The 16327-nt window shown below is 41.1% G+C and overlaps 2 protein-coding genes and 1 non-coding gene across 7 annotated transcripts in view; all 3 read left to right on the forward strand.

Annotated features, from left to right (window-relative positions):
* Positions 1-6: 6 nt before the first annotated feature.
* On the forward strand, positions 7-7876 carry malt3 (MALT paracaspase 3). Of its 4 annotated transcripts, none has more exons than XM_019895425.1 (15): positions 7-88; positions 307-396; positions 492-628; positions 1533-1671; positions 1778-1953; positions 2129-2225; positions 2640-2675; positions 2809-3012; positions 3683-3860; positions 4133-4207; positions 4334-4461; positions 5929-6078; positions 6471-6625; positions 7077-7193; positions 7288-7876. In XM_019895425.1, the coding sequence occupies exons 2-15, from the start codon at positions 384-386 to the stop codon at positions 7597-7599; spliced, it is 1917 nt and encodes a 638-aa protein (XP_019750984.1). In that variant the 5' UTR covers positions 7-88; positions 307-383; the 3' UTR covers positions 7600-7876. The 4 variants fall into 4 exon arrangements, with proteins under 4 accessions (XP_019750984.1, XP_019750993.1, XP_019751001.1 ...); XM_019895434.1 differs by having other exon boundaries at positions 11-88; positions 320-396; XM_019895442.1 differs by lacking the exon at positions 307-396 and having other exon boundaries at positions 28-88.
* A 310-nt stretch (positions 7877-8186) lies between these two features.
* trnah-gug (transfer RNA histidin (anticodon GUG)) lies at positions 8187-8258 on the forward strand. The gene has a single exon. It is a non-coding gene; the product is annotated as a tRNA-His (tRNA).
* Positions 8259-8729: 471 nt separating this feature from the next.
* Positions 8730-16327, forward strand: part of frmd5a (FERM domain containing 5a) — a 49064-nt gene continuing 41466 nt past the window's right edge. For both annotated transcript variants that reach the window (XM_019895674.1, XM_019895682.1), the window contains exon 1: positions 8730-9183. In XM_019895674.1, the coding sequence (XP_019751233.1) occupies positions 9082-9183 (102 nt within the window). In that variant the 5' untranslated portion in view covers positions 8730-9081. The remainder of the gene's footprint in view (positions 9184-16327) is intronic.

The following is a 16327-nucleotide window of genomic DNA, read 5'->3' on the forward strand; positions in this document are numbered from 1 at the left end:
GGGGAGGGTTTATTTGCAAAGATATAAGTTATGAAGGCGTGATAAGAGAAACAGTCTCTGGCAGCTACCGGAGCATCGCTGATGGCAGGTATGCACCCAATCACCTTTATCTTTGCTACTGTAAAAAAAAAAAAGAAAAAAAAGAGAATTTTTTTTAAAACTTCTAAACAGCTCGTTGTTTCCGCTAAAACATCGAAAGAGCGCGGATAGCTTAACTTGTTTTCTTTCGTCAACGTGTGTTCTTCAGTCATCGTTTACATAGAAACACGGCGCGTTTTTAAACAACATAAACAAATGTCATTACAGTAAATGCCTAACATAAAGGGACAACATCGCCGATGAAAAGAAGGAAATGCACGAATGAGTGATTCCATCCCCGTCATATGATGTTCGGAGGTGTGTTGCTGCTCTCTAATCGACACCGACTGTCATTTGCGCTCGCACAATTCCTCGTGAAGATGAACGAAAGCGAGTCTCTTGTCTTATTTCAGACATTGTCATCGAGCGCCAGCCCGTCTCTGTGTGTGTGCCTGTGAACTTCAAGGTGACCCTGAGTGTCGGTGCTGTGGCTGCGGGCATCCTCAAGTACCAGTGGTTCATTTGTGGTGATGATGGCGATACCTACGAGGTATGTGGAAGACACCCGAGTAGCCCGTCACAAGTCTTTCTCTACTCACCCGAACACCATCAGATGCACTGATTTACATTCACAACCTACATTTTAAAAACATCTGAAGTTGGTATTGTTTTAACGTGTTAAAAACGGTCAACAAGCAAAACACACCTGTAGCGATCTGTGCATCTCTGCTGAGTGCTGTGTTGTCCACTCCAAATGATCTTCGTGATACAGTTGCTTACTGTGTAAATATTTTAAGTGTATACAGATACATTTCTCTGCCTCCTGTTGTTTTGGTATTATTTATCCCAAACAGCACCATAAAAGGTGGAAAACACAATGATGTGTGATTGTCCACCTTCTCAGGTCGAATCAGAGCTGTAACAGACAAAGAAAGGTGTGACCTAATTTTGTTGTCTATTAACAGAGGTATTCTCGCTCAAATGATCGCAAATTTGAAAGAGATGTGTAAACATTTCTTTCTTTACTTTAGGGTGAAGGGAAAAAATTAATTACCACTCTTGTTCTTCTGTTGCATCAAAAATTCTGGTGAAATTAAATCAGGGTCTTTGTAAAATCGGTTATAAAATCAATTTCTGTTTGAGTAAGTTGTTTATATTTGAATAAATAAAGCGTTTATTTCAACATCATTTAGGACACCCTAAATTTTTGCTGTGTTCTGTGTCAAAGGCAAAGGACAGGCCAATAATAAACACCACGTCTTCTGTTACGGCTTGAATATGGCAGTTTTGGTGTCTCTTTGACTCAGACCATTGCATCATTCCATGGTTCTGAAAATCCGTCAAATCGTGTCACATCCTGATTGTCAGTGTACCGGGATTCACTTTACATATACGTCAGTCCATGAAAATCCCCATTTTCAATATCTTAATGGATTTTTCTTTCCCCTTTAAAGGTGTACGGTGGAACTCAGGCGGATCTGATCATTGATGCCATTAAAACTCACTGCTATGTGTGCCGGGTGCACGATAACTTTTGTAATTGGGTGTTCAGTGAGTGGGTGAAAGTGAAGGTGCTGGACATCGATGCAGCAGGTAAGAATGGCCACGTTGCATAACTGATCCACAGCATCAATACGAATTTCTGGTGGGTGTTTCATTCATACTCTTGCGGGTTTCATTCTTCCCCCAACAATCTCAGGTTTGCCGCTGCAGTGGCAGGGTGAGCCCCACATTGCTATCAACCCCAAACCTCAGACAGTCCAACTAGGTGAGAAAATTACGCTCCGCTGCGCCGCCTTTGGCAACCCTGCTCCACGCTACCAATGGTACAGAAATGGACACCTGCTGTTAAAAAACACTACTGGCACGCTGCAGGTAAGAAAGGATGTTTGGCAAGTGCTAATATTAGTTGTTTACACTATGTCATGCACCCCTCGCTAACCATGTTATTCATTACGAAAGCTCAGTTAATATGTAGCCTGATGTTTGATGTGCGGTGGAGTATAATCTCACGTGCCTACCAATCAATGAGCGATTGTGCTACTTGTAGATTGAAAATGCTGAGGCCAAGCATAAAGGATCATACTTGTGCTCAGTTTCTAATGTGCTGGAAGAAATATGGAGCGAACCCGCCGAAGTTGACGTTGGTAAGTCACAGACGAAAGTTATCGCCCCCAGAAAAGACAAATTTTCCTGTACTTTTCTCTGAAACTTCCTTAGTTTCCTGTGAAATGTTATCTTAAAAAAAAAAAAAAAAAAGACACTTCACATCTCACTGAACTAAAACTCAGCATTTTGGTTTCCTTTATGCTGAAGGTACTTTCCCCATTTCTACGGAGTAAAAGGGAAGTTTTTAGACTCCACATGTTTTTTTTGTCTGAGCACAACAGCGGCGATGTAAAGTGAAACTACGAGTACCGTTTCTCCCTTTTGCTGTTTGTTGCGGTCTGCAGTGTGCATCACAAATAGATTGCAACACCTTATGCAATCCTTTTTGACCAAATCATTCACTGTTGATGGAAATAAAATGATGACTCAGGTTTTCTGTTGTTTCCATCTAGTTGAAAATGATCAACTTCCTCTCGCAGAAACCAAAGGTACATTTTATTTTTTTTTTAAGACCATTTCATTTTCAACCCATTCTATTGTTATTTCTAGAGTGGAAACAACTGATGCTTTTTTTATTTTTACAATACAGAAACACAAATCTATTTTGCTCATCTGTTTCAGCCGTCGACAAAGTTGCCTTACTTATCGGCAACTTGAATTACGCCTATCATCCTGGCTTGATGGCCCCAGTGATGGATGTACACGAGCTCGCCAACCTCCTGCAGCAGCTGAAATTCCGAGTAGTGTCCTTGCTGGATCTCACCAGGGTGGAGATGCTGGCTGCGCTGGACACCTTTTTTGAACTCCTCAACAGAGGAGTTTATGGTAAGTGCAGCTGTGGACACCTGCCTTTTCGCCGTTGGCTTTTTGGCAAATTCAATTCAACTCAACTCAACGCGACTGTAGTTAAAGAACACTTTAAAAACAACCAGCGCTGTATAAAAAGTGCTGTACATGGAGCAAAATAATTCCTACAACAACAAACAATAAAACAATACATTAATAACGAAGAGATTAGATAGAAAGCACAAAAACAGTCAAACTAAAAATCAAGGGTCATGTTGAGTCAATAGCCAAAGAATAAAAATTAGTTTTAAGACGAGTTTTAAAGTTGGGCAGCGAGGGGGGCTTGCCTAACTTTGAGCGGAAGGTCATTCCAAAGAGAGCGACCGGCAACGGAAAAGGTTCAATCCCCTCTGAGCCTCTGCTTAGGTCTATATAATAAAAAGCTCTACTGAAATCTGAAACTTAACATGTCATGGTTGATACATCTCTTCATATAATTAAGTCTTACTCACAGGAACAAGTACTGGCTATATATGGTGTTGCGTGTCATTCTCATATCAGTTTCACAACATTACATTGTATGTATTTGTAACATACTGCACATAGGCATTTACCTCTGTCATACTTTTCTGAATGCTCTAGTCTCTTCATATTAATCATATGTTCACACGCTGGAATTGAGCAATCGATATTTCATCACCCTTGACAGGCCTTTTCTACTACGCGGGCCATGGGTACGAGTGTGTTGGGAGAAATTACTTGGTGCCTGTGGATGCTCCACAACCTTACCGAACTGAAAACTGTGTGTGTGTGCAACGGATCATGCTGCAAATGCAGGAACGACACACTGCGCTGAATGTTGTCCTACTGGACACCTGCCGCAAATGGTAACATTAAGTAGACGGATTTCTCTTTTTATTTAAGAGAATGGGTGTTGTTGTTGTTGTTTTTTATGTGATCAGCTTGGGGCTAAATTGATGACAAAAAATGTGAAACCATCATATTACTACTAGCTACATATTATGATCATTTCTGGATTACTATATGTATTTTTCAGTTCTCTATGCAGTTTCTCTGAAGTTGTATTTGTTTCAAGAGTTACATGGTGGACTGTAGGATCCCCCACCCACCTGATCTAAATGTTCTTCTTTTCTTGAAGGTACAACCATCAACGCATCCCATCAGTCATCATGTCACAGAGGCCCAAGGGAAATACCGTGTATGGCTATGGAACGTATGTCCATTTCCAAATTGAAATATTTGCTTACACAATCAGCTCATTATGCTGTTATTATTATTGGCCGAAGTGGTTTTGGACATTAAAAGCATTACTGTGTATTTTATGAATCCATCCATCCAGGTGTGAAGATGCTGAGGCTTTTGAAGTCCAGGATGGAGGCAAAAGTACAGGAATCTTTACCAAATACTTGAACAAGCACATCCTTCAGGCAGAAAAAGTCACGCATGTCTTAGAGAGGGTGTCTGAGGGTGAGTATCTCAAAGAAAGCATCGAAAAGGCTTTGAAAAAGAATTTTCACAGCCACAAGTTTGGTTGGTGCGGGGTAAATAGATCTGAAAGAGGACATATATTAGCTTCCTGGAGAGTTGAGAGAGATTTCAGAATCACCGGCGTCTCATTTTTGCACTCTTTCAGGCGAGACCTGTGATTGGAACAGTTTTATCAATGGCTCAGGGAGAGGGTGCTTTAATGTCTGTTTCATCTGCCACTGGTGACATAATTTTTGAAGATACTTTTAACATGCGACCTCATTCTCCGGAAATTCACACTGTCGGCTTGAGAACAGCAAGAAACTTGAGCGCCGCAAAGCACGAGACAGCTGCTCAGCCTTTTGGACCCTCCCATGGCTCCCATTTTGCTCCCGCTCATGAGTGCACTTGCAAATCAGCTGTGACTGGACAGGGCACCCGACTGACAGCACACCGTGCTTAATGTGTGGGTTTTAAAATATTTCACCACAACGTTTTTGAAAATAATTAAAATGAGAACACTAATATTGATTTGATTTGTGCTCATCTTGGCCATGCGACTTATATTAAGCCTTTCATGCACCCTGTAACCTGATAACATGATAAGCTGTCCACTGTAGTACCCGCTGTCCTTGAAAGGGTTAATGAGATGCATGTATAGGTCTATTATTTTATTAAATCTGTGATGGATTTTTTTTTTTTTTAATTCCGAGCAGGCGAAAAAAAAAAGTGGGATTGTAAGTGTGTAAGACTATTGAAGAAAGTTGCATTCCTTTCATAAAATAATTCTTTCCCCTTGGTAAATGTCCTCATTTAGGAGATTCTTCTTTAAATAATTGTATGGAATTACTGCCAGCTTGACTTTTATTATAGTAATTGACCGAGGTGATGCATGAATATGAACTTGACTTGCTCCTCGTCTTGCTTTTATGTGTTCTTTTTTTCCCTTCCTCATTTCTCTCCAGTCAGCTGTTGTATATTTCTCCTTCGGGTTATGTATCCACTCCAGTCACCTCGGCAAAATCCCCTAAGTTCCTCAAAGTCAACCATGTGCATCCCATAAAGATTTTCTTAACCTCACTCCCAGCTATGGGGTCACCAAGGCTGTTGCGTGCTCGACTAGATTACCGGAGCTATTGTGGTTAACGTTTGAGTGTTGTGTTAAATTCCAACTTGCACTATACTGAGCTAATTGACGGAAAGCCAATGCTAACAATTGACTTCGAAGAGGAACACTGCATTGAGCAAGTGAGCCCTACTTGAATGCTGACTTTATTTTGTTAACCCCATTTTTACTCTTCATGGCAACTGAGATTGACCTAGATTCAAATGAGTTTTAGTCAGGCTTCAATGTACTTTAATGCATTGTATACCAATTTTCAGATTCGGTGATGATTTATGAAGAAAATTTGAGTTGAAAAAAAAAATTTGATCACACTGACCCTGTTTTACCTCTCTCTACACTAGATTTAGGCCGAGATCCTCTGGTCACAGGCAAGCAAGCCGTGGAAATCAAGCACACCCTAAAGGAACCTCGGTCGCTTGCCGATCTGGTTCAGACAGCCGGCCACACAAGGGAGCTACATTTCAGAGATTTTTGCTGGCAGCAAGCAAATGGTACGTTCACATAAAAAAAGAAAAAAAAATCAAAATAGTTTTATCATCCCTGATTCAAATTCACCTTGAGTCAGAGTGAAAACTTCGTTGGTCATGCCTCCTACACAAAAGCATGTGATATCCTATTTAAAAACATCCAGAAAGTACTTCCTTATAAAGAAGCAACATTGTGAATTGGTTCCCCTCTGTTTGGTGTTCATGTCTATTATGTGAATGAAAGCGGTGTGTGACATCTCATAAGTTCCTCAAATATACCTGACCTTCAGAGTAATTTTATTATCGGAGGCTTATCATGTGTAAAAGAATCTGCTGACAGCTGGATTTAAGAATGTCTTAATTAGGGGATTTAAATGCTGTTTTATTCAAATTATTTTATGTCCCTTTGTTTTCAGAGCTACCAGGGAAGAATCGGCTAACGTTCCTTTGTGACGTAGAAGTGGAGCTCAGCTTCTCAGCTTTGTTCTCAAATGTTATGGTGGTTTTTGGAGTTATAAAGACCACAGGCCCCAAAACAGACAACTGCACCATCACGCTGAGTAGCATACCTGTAAATATTGTTTCTGCCTAATACTGCACGATGAATCAATCTAACAAACCATCTCAAAAACCACAACGACAAAGTTACTTTCAGATAAAAGCTTACACATGACATACACTGTAAGTGAAACAAAAAATCAAACAGAAAAAAGATTCGACAAAAAAGACCACATTTTTATCACCATGATAAATTCCACGTTGCTCATCATTGGTACTGTCAAGTTTCCATTCGAAAACAGAAAAATGACCACTCGGCCCACGTTTCACAAGTATGAGGAAGTCATACCCATATATAGACATCCAGCTTCCGTCTCACAAAACCAAAGCAGGAAGGAGTTGTTTCACTTTGCAACTCAGTGTGAGAAATGTTTTGATAGGCTATGCTGACATCTAGTGGCTGATCATAATATTTCACAAAATGTGCTGCTGACAAATTACCGTACTTCACCCTATGCTTTCAGCCAATGGAAGAACTTTACTCTGGGCCTGGAAGGTTTGAGGAGATGGATTCGATTCTATTCGACGAAGGTGCTAACCCAGACTGTACTTTGCGAGTGTGTGGACTTCAGAAGCTTAAGGTATGTGTATCCTGATGACTGTGTCGCTGGGTGGGCGGTGTGGAGGGGGGCTCAAAACAGATAATAATTTAGTGTTTGCTTGCTCTTTTGTAAGGAATCACTGGTCATCAGGATGGATTTACACTATACGCACATGGAGAGCAGGCTACGTTTTACAGAGAGCAAACAGGTGGACATCGGAAAACCTTTGGTGGCCTCCTGTAAATTGTACGAGACAATTCAAACCACACCACACAGGAAACCAGACGCTGCTTCCGCCCAGAATATAGGAAGAATTTTACGCCCCAAGCAGACTCAAGCTGGTCCACATCAGCCCTTTACCCGGAAGGCCGAGTGTGGCGCTCAAGTAGCGCCCTTTACGTCTAACGAACCCGAGGAGAATGATGAGAATGAGCTACAAGACTAGTTAGACTTCATATTTAAAACCTTTGTACCGGAATGTATGACTTTATGCGATTCATGATTATGAATGAATGCAGTTTTGTCATAAGTAATTAGCTTCCAGTCATCCAACACTGAAAAACATCAACACAAAGTAGCCTATACTCTTGCTAAATATACTGTAGTTTAATCTGAAAGTTTGTATCGTTCATTAACTAATTGTCGTTGACATTTTTTTTATAAGTGGCAAAATGGCCAGCCACAGATATGTATCTAATAAAGACAATTATTTATCCAACAAATTCTCTGCATTTCATTTTAAACCAAAAGTGTGTTTGGGTTCTCCCTGGAATAGCAGAGCAAGGCTTGTATTGCGCTCAAACAGATAAACAGAGTTTAAATAATGGCACTTGTTGAAATACATGTTTTGTTATTCCGACGATTAGTAAAATGTCACGTCAAATAATTTACTCACATTAGTATAGTTCTTAAGTTTGAACCTTACCGACCTAAATGGTTCGCATAGCACTACGTTACAAGGGATGACGTTAGCGGTTTCTTGCAGTTATATAAAGGGCTGCTGAAACCTCGTCACTCAGTCCCGGTTAGCTCGCCGTGATCGTATAGTGGTTAGTACTCTGCGTTGTGGCCGCAGCAACCCCGGTTCGAATCCGGGTCACGGCAGACCGGCATAGAGTTTTGCATTTGAGTCCTTTAATTATTTTTCTACTTTATTTACTCGAGAGTAATGTTATTGACAAATACCTTACTGCTGACGTGTCCGTTTTGTGTCAAAAAAGGGAAGGGATCAATGGATTTATATAATGCAGTAACGACATCTCTCCTGCAGGGAGCAGTGTAATATAAAAAAATCTAACAAATTTCATGAGTCGACGTGTAAATAAAATATTTTAAAATAAATATCGAACTTCAATTCAAACTGTCATGTTTGAACACAAATCATTAACATTAATCATCCATCTAAATATTAAATTTGATCTTTTATGCAGCTCGGGTTGATAGCACGAAAAAAGAGCACACTTATGAAAATCTTCTCTGGAATGGAAAGTGAGTGTGACAAAATGTGATCATTAAAGTGTGTGAGCGTGTGCGTATCCGTGTGTGTGTGTGGGGGGGGGGGAGGGGGGCTGTCGGGTTGTTTCACTTTGACGTCAGATTTCATTGGGTCCCGCTCGCCAGCTCAAGTGGAAGTGGTGAATGTGAATGGAGAGGTGGTGGGGGGAATCCGACATCAGACACACAGCAGAGTGGACCGTCACTGCGTGTGGATGGATGCAAGCATCCTGGGATTTTCCTACCTTATCACCGCAAGACGTAGTGGAACACAACGCCAACCTGACGGAACCGCGATGGTGCAATGCTTGGCGACTCGACGCACGGCTGCGGGCCGTTTAGGGGACCCGAGAATGTGGTCGTTGTGACGTTGACTTGAACGCCGCTTTTTTTTTGCTGACTTTATTGTTCCCGGCCGAGACGCACAGCGAAGATGTTGAGTCGATTCGTGAGTGGCAGCGTCAGGAATCTCGAACGGGAATACAGCTGCACCGTCCGGCTGCTGGACGACTCGGAATATACGTGCACCATTCAGGTGAGTCACCTGTCGGGCCATTGTGCGATTGTGGTCCAGCTGACAGGCATTCAGGAGAAGGGGCCGCCTTGCATGCGTCCTCTGTTGCTCTCTGGCGAGAAGCTGACCCCAAATGTGCTCTCGGATTGGGTATTTCAGACAACCTAACGCTAATTTAGGGTGATGCATTTACCCCTTGTGACCCACTATTGTCAAAACACATCAGCTACAGGCCAGATTTGCTGTCAGTGCTCTGAGATGGTGTGGGTCTAGGAAAAAAGATCATCTTTGGAGCTTTACAATGGCTTGTCACAGGGACAGTATCCTGCTGGTTTTCTACCCCACTTGATTTAAACAGCCTGAACCTCTTTGACAGATTTTCTGAACCTATCAATTTGCCTTATGGTATATGGTGGTGTAGGCTATTATAATTCCAGTCATGCCAATTACCCTTTTGCACCCACAAAATCCCTTATGGGGTGCATTACTGTAGGATATACGCCGAGGGCCTCCTGTCGATTTATTCCTGACAGTGCAGTAACCTCCGTTTGCACCTTTGACACTTCACTCTGAGGCAGTTTGTCAGTCTAATGATATGCGTTCTGGAATATGTTTTTGTAGGCTTTTATAATGGTACTTACTACCAGCAATCACATTTTGAAGCACAAAATGAGGCTAGTATGCCAGTTGCTGGTTTACCTGGGTGGTACCTTTAAAGCTCGGGAACATGCTTGTAGCTTTGTGATACAGTTCAGCTTTAAATAATTACAATAACTTAATCGTGATTTTGAAACTCTCAATAGGAGGCATTTACCGCATCCCATAAACATCATTGTACTTTTCGATGTGCATTGTCTTATCCCTCAAACGTACTGCTTTTGAAATCTTGCCATTTGATATGACACATATACATTACGTGTACTGTTTGGAGTTGTAAAATGGCTTATACTGTGTACATTGTTGCAGACTGTACCTTGTTATCATGTTGGCTTTGATCACGACAATAACGGCAAAGGCAATTGAGAACAATTTATGAGTGAATTTGTCTGTGTGAGGGAAGAAGTTGAGTGTCGAGTGAAGAAGATATGTAGTATATACGTATAGCTTTTTGGACCAATAAAATGCCCAGTGGGGTACATTAATGTAGAATGTACCCTGAGAGTCTCTTACTGTGGACCTAATTCTGACAGTGCAGTACCCATGTACTTCTGTACACTTGATTCTAGATTTTTTTAAAATTTTTTTTTGGGGGGGGGGCAATTACACTGGAGTCCAATTATTAGCCAAGCAGGATTTTTATCTCTCTGATAACCATAATCATACCATCAACACCTTTAGACCTACTAATGTTTGTCATAGGACTGGTGCTCTTAAGTGTCCGTACGTCTTGGAAATATGCCTGGCTATTCTGGTCATAGAAAAGGTACCATCATGGCACTGTAGTGTAGATTCAATTTCCCCCTGAAAAGAGACGAATATAGACTCCTAATGTATCTCTATTTCTGACTTCATCCAGCTCGGCAGATGGAACGTCCAAGGTATTCTGCCTTTTATCTTGTGGCAATTTATTGACGGATCGCTGCTCGTCTGAAATAATTTATAGTATGTCACCGCTGATTCCTACGTCGGGCAGGATCTTTAATAATACATCCGAGATATCCCTTCCATTAGATAGCACGCTCCTCAGTGTGGTGGACGGTCGACATCAATCCAAGTAAAACACCTGTAAGGAGATAAAAAGGGCTGGTGGGAACTTCTTTTTGTAGCCACTGTCCATCCAACTGCAAGCTTTTGATGACGTTCCACTTTTTTGTTCACGCTCGCCAGCAGGTGAAAAAGAACCTGTCACATCAATTACAAAACCATTTCTTCCTCTTGGTGGATGCTGCAGTTAAGGATTAAAAGAGGTGTAAAAAGACATCCCGGGAGACTTTGCTGACTAGACACATTAAAGCCTTGCCAAGGCAACATTAACCTGCCTTGTAGAACAATGAAACATTCATCAGACCTTCCAGATTCTTCCTCCTTTGATTTCCATTGTCATCAACAGGCTTACACTGCTCTTTTTATCCCATGAGAAGGTGTGAAACCGATACGGTAAGATGGTGACTGGGCACTCCGAGAAGTGCCAGAGACGGACAGCGAGGCCAGCAGGTGCTCTGTTTGCAGCACAGTCGCATGGTCAGGCCGGCTGACGTCAACACCCGTGGAAAAAAAGGAGGGGAGTGGACCGAAAGAGGAGAAAGCTCTTGATGGGGCTCTTGAAGTCTATCTGCAAAAGTGACCAAGGTTTACCATTTTGTTCCCCCCCCCGTTCTGGTCCTGTTTACCAAGCGATGAAGGAAAAATGTCAAGTTCAGTTAATCTTATTTTAAGATATAGGCTAAACATTACATAATGTCACCGGCAATTGTCAGGGAAGTCTTCATGCAAAATTAAGCATGACATGGCTGAAAATTAGCATTAATGCTAAGTCCGGCGCATTTACATTTTTGTGTTGATTATTGTGCATTGTCCTAATGAAAAAAAAATAAAATAAAATATAAATAATACATTCCAGCTCCATAGGAAATTGCTATGCAGTCAATGTGTGGGCAAAATAATGTGTTCATTGTTTTCAATTATTTCAGTCATATGGAATTTGTAGATTTTTTTGGGATTTTTCATGTCTTGGAGACACCGAGGTAACATGGAAAAATAGTGTCATGCCATGAGCTCAGACCAACATCCATGCAGACCGCTTCCCCCCCACCCCCGCTCCATCCCAACAGGCATAATGTACTTTATATTTGGAGATTACTCAATGCTAAAAAAAAAAAAAAAAAAAAAAAATACAATTAACGTGTACATTTACTTGTTGATGTTCACTGCAACCGTTGTGAACCTCTCGACCAAACACATCCCAAATTATCCAATTCGCTTGACTGCCTGTCAACATCATTTAGGAAATCGAGACTGGAGAGTGTAAAATAAAAGGCATTAATTAGGTCACGGTCTCTCTCTTTTTAAATGTTCTCATGTTCACAGGCTGCTGCAATGTGACGATTCTTGTTACAGCATACAGCATCGTATTCGGATGCACGCTCTCACTGATCTGATGCCCCACATTCGGAGTTATTCCTGCCTTTGATCCCCATTCGTCTCCGCCCCGCGAACTGGTAGCACCTTGTAAACATAACCATCTTCCACGGAAAAGAAAAGCGCACGACGCACCAAATGAAGGTGCTCGTTTAAAAAGAAGAAGCTGATATTGTGCATGAATTCAATTCGGTTTCAATGAATGATGGCTCTCTTGTGTGTTTAGACACAAAAATGAGATCTCATCATTCCAGGAGCCCTTCAGTTGCAGCTGTCATCTGGATGCCGGTTGACGAATGAGCCCGAAACATTCTTTTGCCCTTAGGCCTTTAACACTGTGATTTTAACCCAGCGTTGCAGCAGGGAGTCAGGCTGAGACTTTTTTTTTTTTTTGTCAGGCCAGAAATGACATTTAGATGCTCTGTGCAAAATGCAGAGATTTGGGTGTTTCGTTACCTCCAATATTAAAGTGTGGTGCTGTCCGCTTCTTTGTAAGTAAACCCAAGTTTCCCATTCATTGTCCTTTAAAAATGACGTCTCACAGTTGGTATCCAAAGGCAAGGTTCAGTGAGGTTTTACCGATGCTCTTAAACTGCCTGTGCCCGCGCGAGAATGATTCAAACCCTCTTCTGAAATTGGTGTGGGTCGAAGGTTCACAAAGAGAGTGGAAAAGACGGTCGCCACAGACACAGGACAAAAATCTTTGCTTATCCCCGAGTGGATTGGTTGACTTTGGAGAGGCCTTTTTAAGGAAAGACTCGGTTTTATTTAAGCCGTCTCTCTGAGTCTGACTGGCAGTTTTACTCGTTCTCACTTCCTCCCATTTGAGAATTTTTCTCCAGTTATTCAAAATGTAAACGGGTGATGACAAAAGACTATGCAGCTTTTATGCTTAATAAGAAAGCCACAGTTGTCTTTTTTTGGGGGGTTGGGAGCGGCGATTCTGATTAACTGCAGATTTAATGAATGGCTCTCTGCTGTGTTCTGGCCCACTCTAATCAAAAGTTAATTATAGTTTTCGCGCAATGAAGCATGTGATTTTCCCATGCTTTTCCTAATAAGTTTGATTCAAGTCAACCACAACCGTCTGCTCGTTGGCAGTGTTATTTAAACACAAACTGAATATTATTAATATGAAAATGAAATGCTTGAGCTACCTTTTCACTGCTGCAGTGATGGACAATGAACTTACAGCATAAAATCGCCCGAATTTTCCGAAAGTCTGCTCCGCTCTCATCTTGGAGCCTCTTTGGTGAAGTGGTGAAGGATTGGCGCTGGCGTGGAACGAGAAGTGCTTTACTTTGAAGTGCGGTGCCAGCATCTCAACTGTTGCTACGGTGACTCCACAGTTACCCAAACTCAATGTAAGATTGCTCACTGGGCAGGATTGCCTTCCAAGAGTCCTGACAAATAGCTTCTCATTGCTGAGTCTCACAGCAAGTCACAAAATTTTTCCGATTGAAATAAATTACTTTGGGAATAATATGAGTCCAACAGAGTCCAACCTGTCAACCCCATTAAACCTTTATTTAACATATACCAGTAGTGATTGAAATTTAAGATTATTAATTGTCATACAAGTATCAGCAGAATATTGACCTGTAAAAAATGACTTTAAACAATCAACGTAAAGGGGTTTCAAAAATGTACTGTATTTAAACAAATGGATTCAAATGAATATTTCTGCTCAGATATCCATCAGTCCATTTTCTATGCCGCTTATGATCAAGTCATGGTTGTGCTGGGGCCCATCCCACCTGAACTCAAACCAAGTAGGTGAAAAACATTTTTCCCATTTATGTCCGAATGAAAGCATTAGCGATTCATTTGATCAGTGAATATTTGTCCATTATCGATTTATCGTTCTACCTCTGGGAAAAAAAAACATTTTCGTCAACGAAATAAAATGAAAACGAGAGGACAAAACTACATTTTGTTCATTAAACTTATTGAAAGTAACTACAGTTACAGTATAGTGAAAATATCGTGCACGTATTCACCATAATTTCTGGATGCCAAAATGCATCTCGTTAAAACATCAAAATTTATCCAGAAAAATAATTTGTACGTTCAGATTTATAGCCGCTGGACTTCACGTTATCACATTGGATATTTGTAAAGAAAGCGGTCACACAGACGGAATTCTAATAACTTACATTGACCTTAGACACCGTAGACGCTTGGAATGCCAAGTATGCTGTGAAAATAAATAGTTAGACATTCGCTTGGAATGCCAAGTATGCTGTGAAAATAAATAGTTCTTGTTTGACTTAACTTATTTCTGCTGACAACGTATTTAGGTTAAAGGTCATACTCAAAACATCTCCCCACTCTCACTGGGTCCCGTGACATGATTGTCTGGTTTGTAAAGAACGTGTTGGGTCAGCTGCTACGCTGTTGCTATGCTTCATGGCATGAATGAGTAAAATGTGTGACAGCGGTGAATGTTTCATGAGAAGCAACCTCGGGAGAACGTCATTTGCATTTAGCGGCATCGCGATTGGCTGAACCTGTGGCACATGGTTAGGTTGCAATTAAGGATTACATCACTGTTGCGTCTAGCCGTGCTTGGCCGAGAAGCTCTGACACGCAGCCCACGCCAGTCTTTTTTGTTTTTTTGACAGTTTGCTACAATGTGTGGGATCAGCCGCTGGCAAGTTTCCTGTCTTTTTGATAAACGCGCAGCTTTTTGCAGGATGTCAAGGTTGGCCAATAATCCACACCATTGTGTTTCTGTGCTCTCTCTCTCAAACAGCTTCAACCTGTGAAAGGAATAAGTGAGGAATATTAAACTGACCGCAAATTTGTATGATTAAAAATGCAAATCAATGTTTTAAATCACAATTGTGTATTTCAAATACCCCCATGTCCTTCTCTCCCTCATACAATGGGAAACGCCACAGTCACGTGGGCTAGCAATTAGCTTCTGTATGGTAGTTCCCCTTTTAACAATGATATCTGAGCACAAACAGTGCTGCAACACGTGTAAGCGGCGAATATAACAATACTCGCAGGCATATAGTCTTTAACCTCTGCAAAGAGTGACTACTATGACTGCCGTACAGAAAATCTGAGAGAGCAGCTGGGTCTCAAGTGCAGTACCGTATTTCAATATGTCTGTCTTATCATGTTCCCTGAAATTGTTGAAATCTTTTAAATTATATTTAATTGTGTGAAGTATAATATAATAGAGTGCTGTTTAGTCATTTGAAACACAAAATTACAATCATTACATGCATTTTTTTTTTTATTGGGAGGCTGGATCCGATTAGTGACAATTCCATTCATTTTTATGGGGAATGATGATTTGAGATATGACTGCTTTGAGTCGCAAGTATCGCCAAGGAGCAAATTTAAATCGTATCTTAAAGCACCACTGGACAAGCAATTTTTAAAAAGTCTAGGAGCAGCTGGGTCTCAAGTACAGTACCGGTACTGTATTTCCATATGTCTGTCTTATAATGTTCCCTGAAATTGTTGAAATCTTTTAAATTATATTTAATTGTGTGGAGTATAATATAATAGAGTGCTGTTTAGTCATTTGAAACACAAAATTACAATCATTACATGCATTTTTTTTTTTATTGGGAGGCTGGATCCGATTAGTGACAATTCCATTCATTTTTATGGGGAATGATGATTTGAGATATGACTGCTTTGAGTCGCAAGTATCGCCAAGGAGCAAATTTAAATCGTATCTTAAAGCACCACTGGACAAGCAATTTTTAAAAAGTCTATTTTCTTCTATATGTCTCCTTGGAGACATTCCGGTTTCTGTCTCTCATGTGATCAGCACCATTGTAGCGAGAATAAGTGGTCCTCTGCCATTCCTTAGTGTCTCTTTTAGAGTGGAGAACAGGGACGCTGCCTGTCAGTCTGCTGAGTCCTCCATTGTGTTGTGTTGTTTGTAACAGAAATGGGCCTTGGTTTATGTTCCCGCCTGCAAGCCTGAATTCTAAACCTCCCAAACAGAGCAATGTCTCTGTGGTAGCTATTCTGCTAATGAGGGTCTTGATCCTTATCCTCTCCCGGGCCATGGCAAACAACAAATAGAGCAGACTTGACAGAAGATGCAACGCACTTTCGC

Source organism: Hippocampus comes, unplaced genomic scaffold (assembly GCF_001891065.2).
Source record: "Hippocampus comes isolate QL1 unplaced genomic scaffold, H_comes_QL1_v1.1 scaffold570, whole genome shotgun sequence".
NCBI lineage: Eukaryota > Metazoa > Chordata > Actinopteri > Syngnathiformes > Syngnathidae > Hippocampus > Hippocampus comes.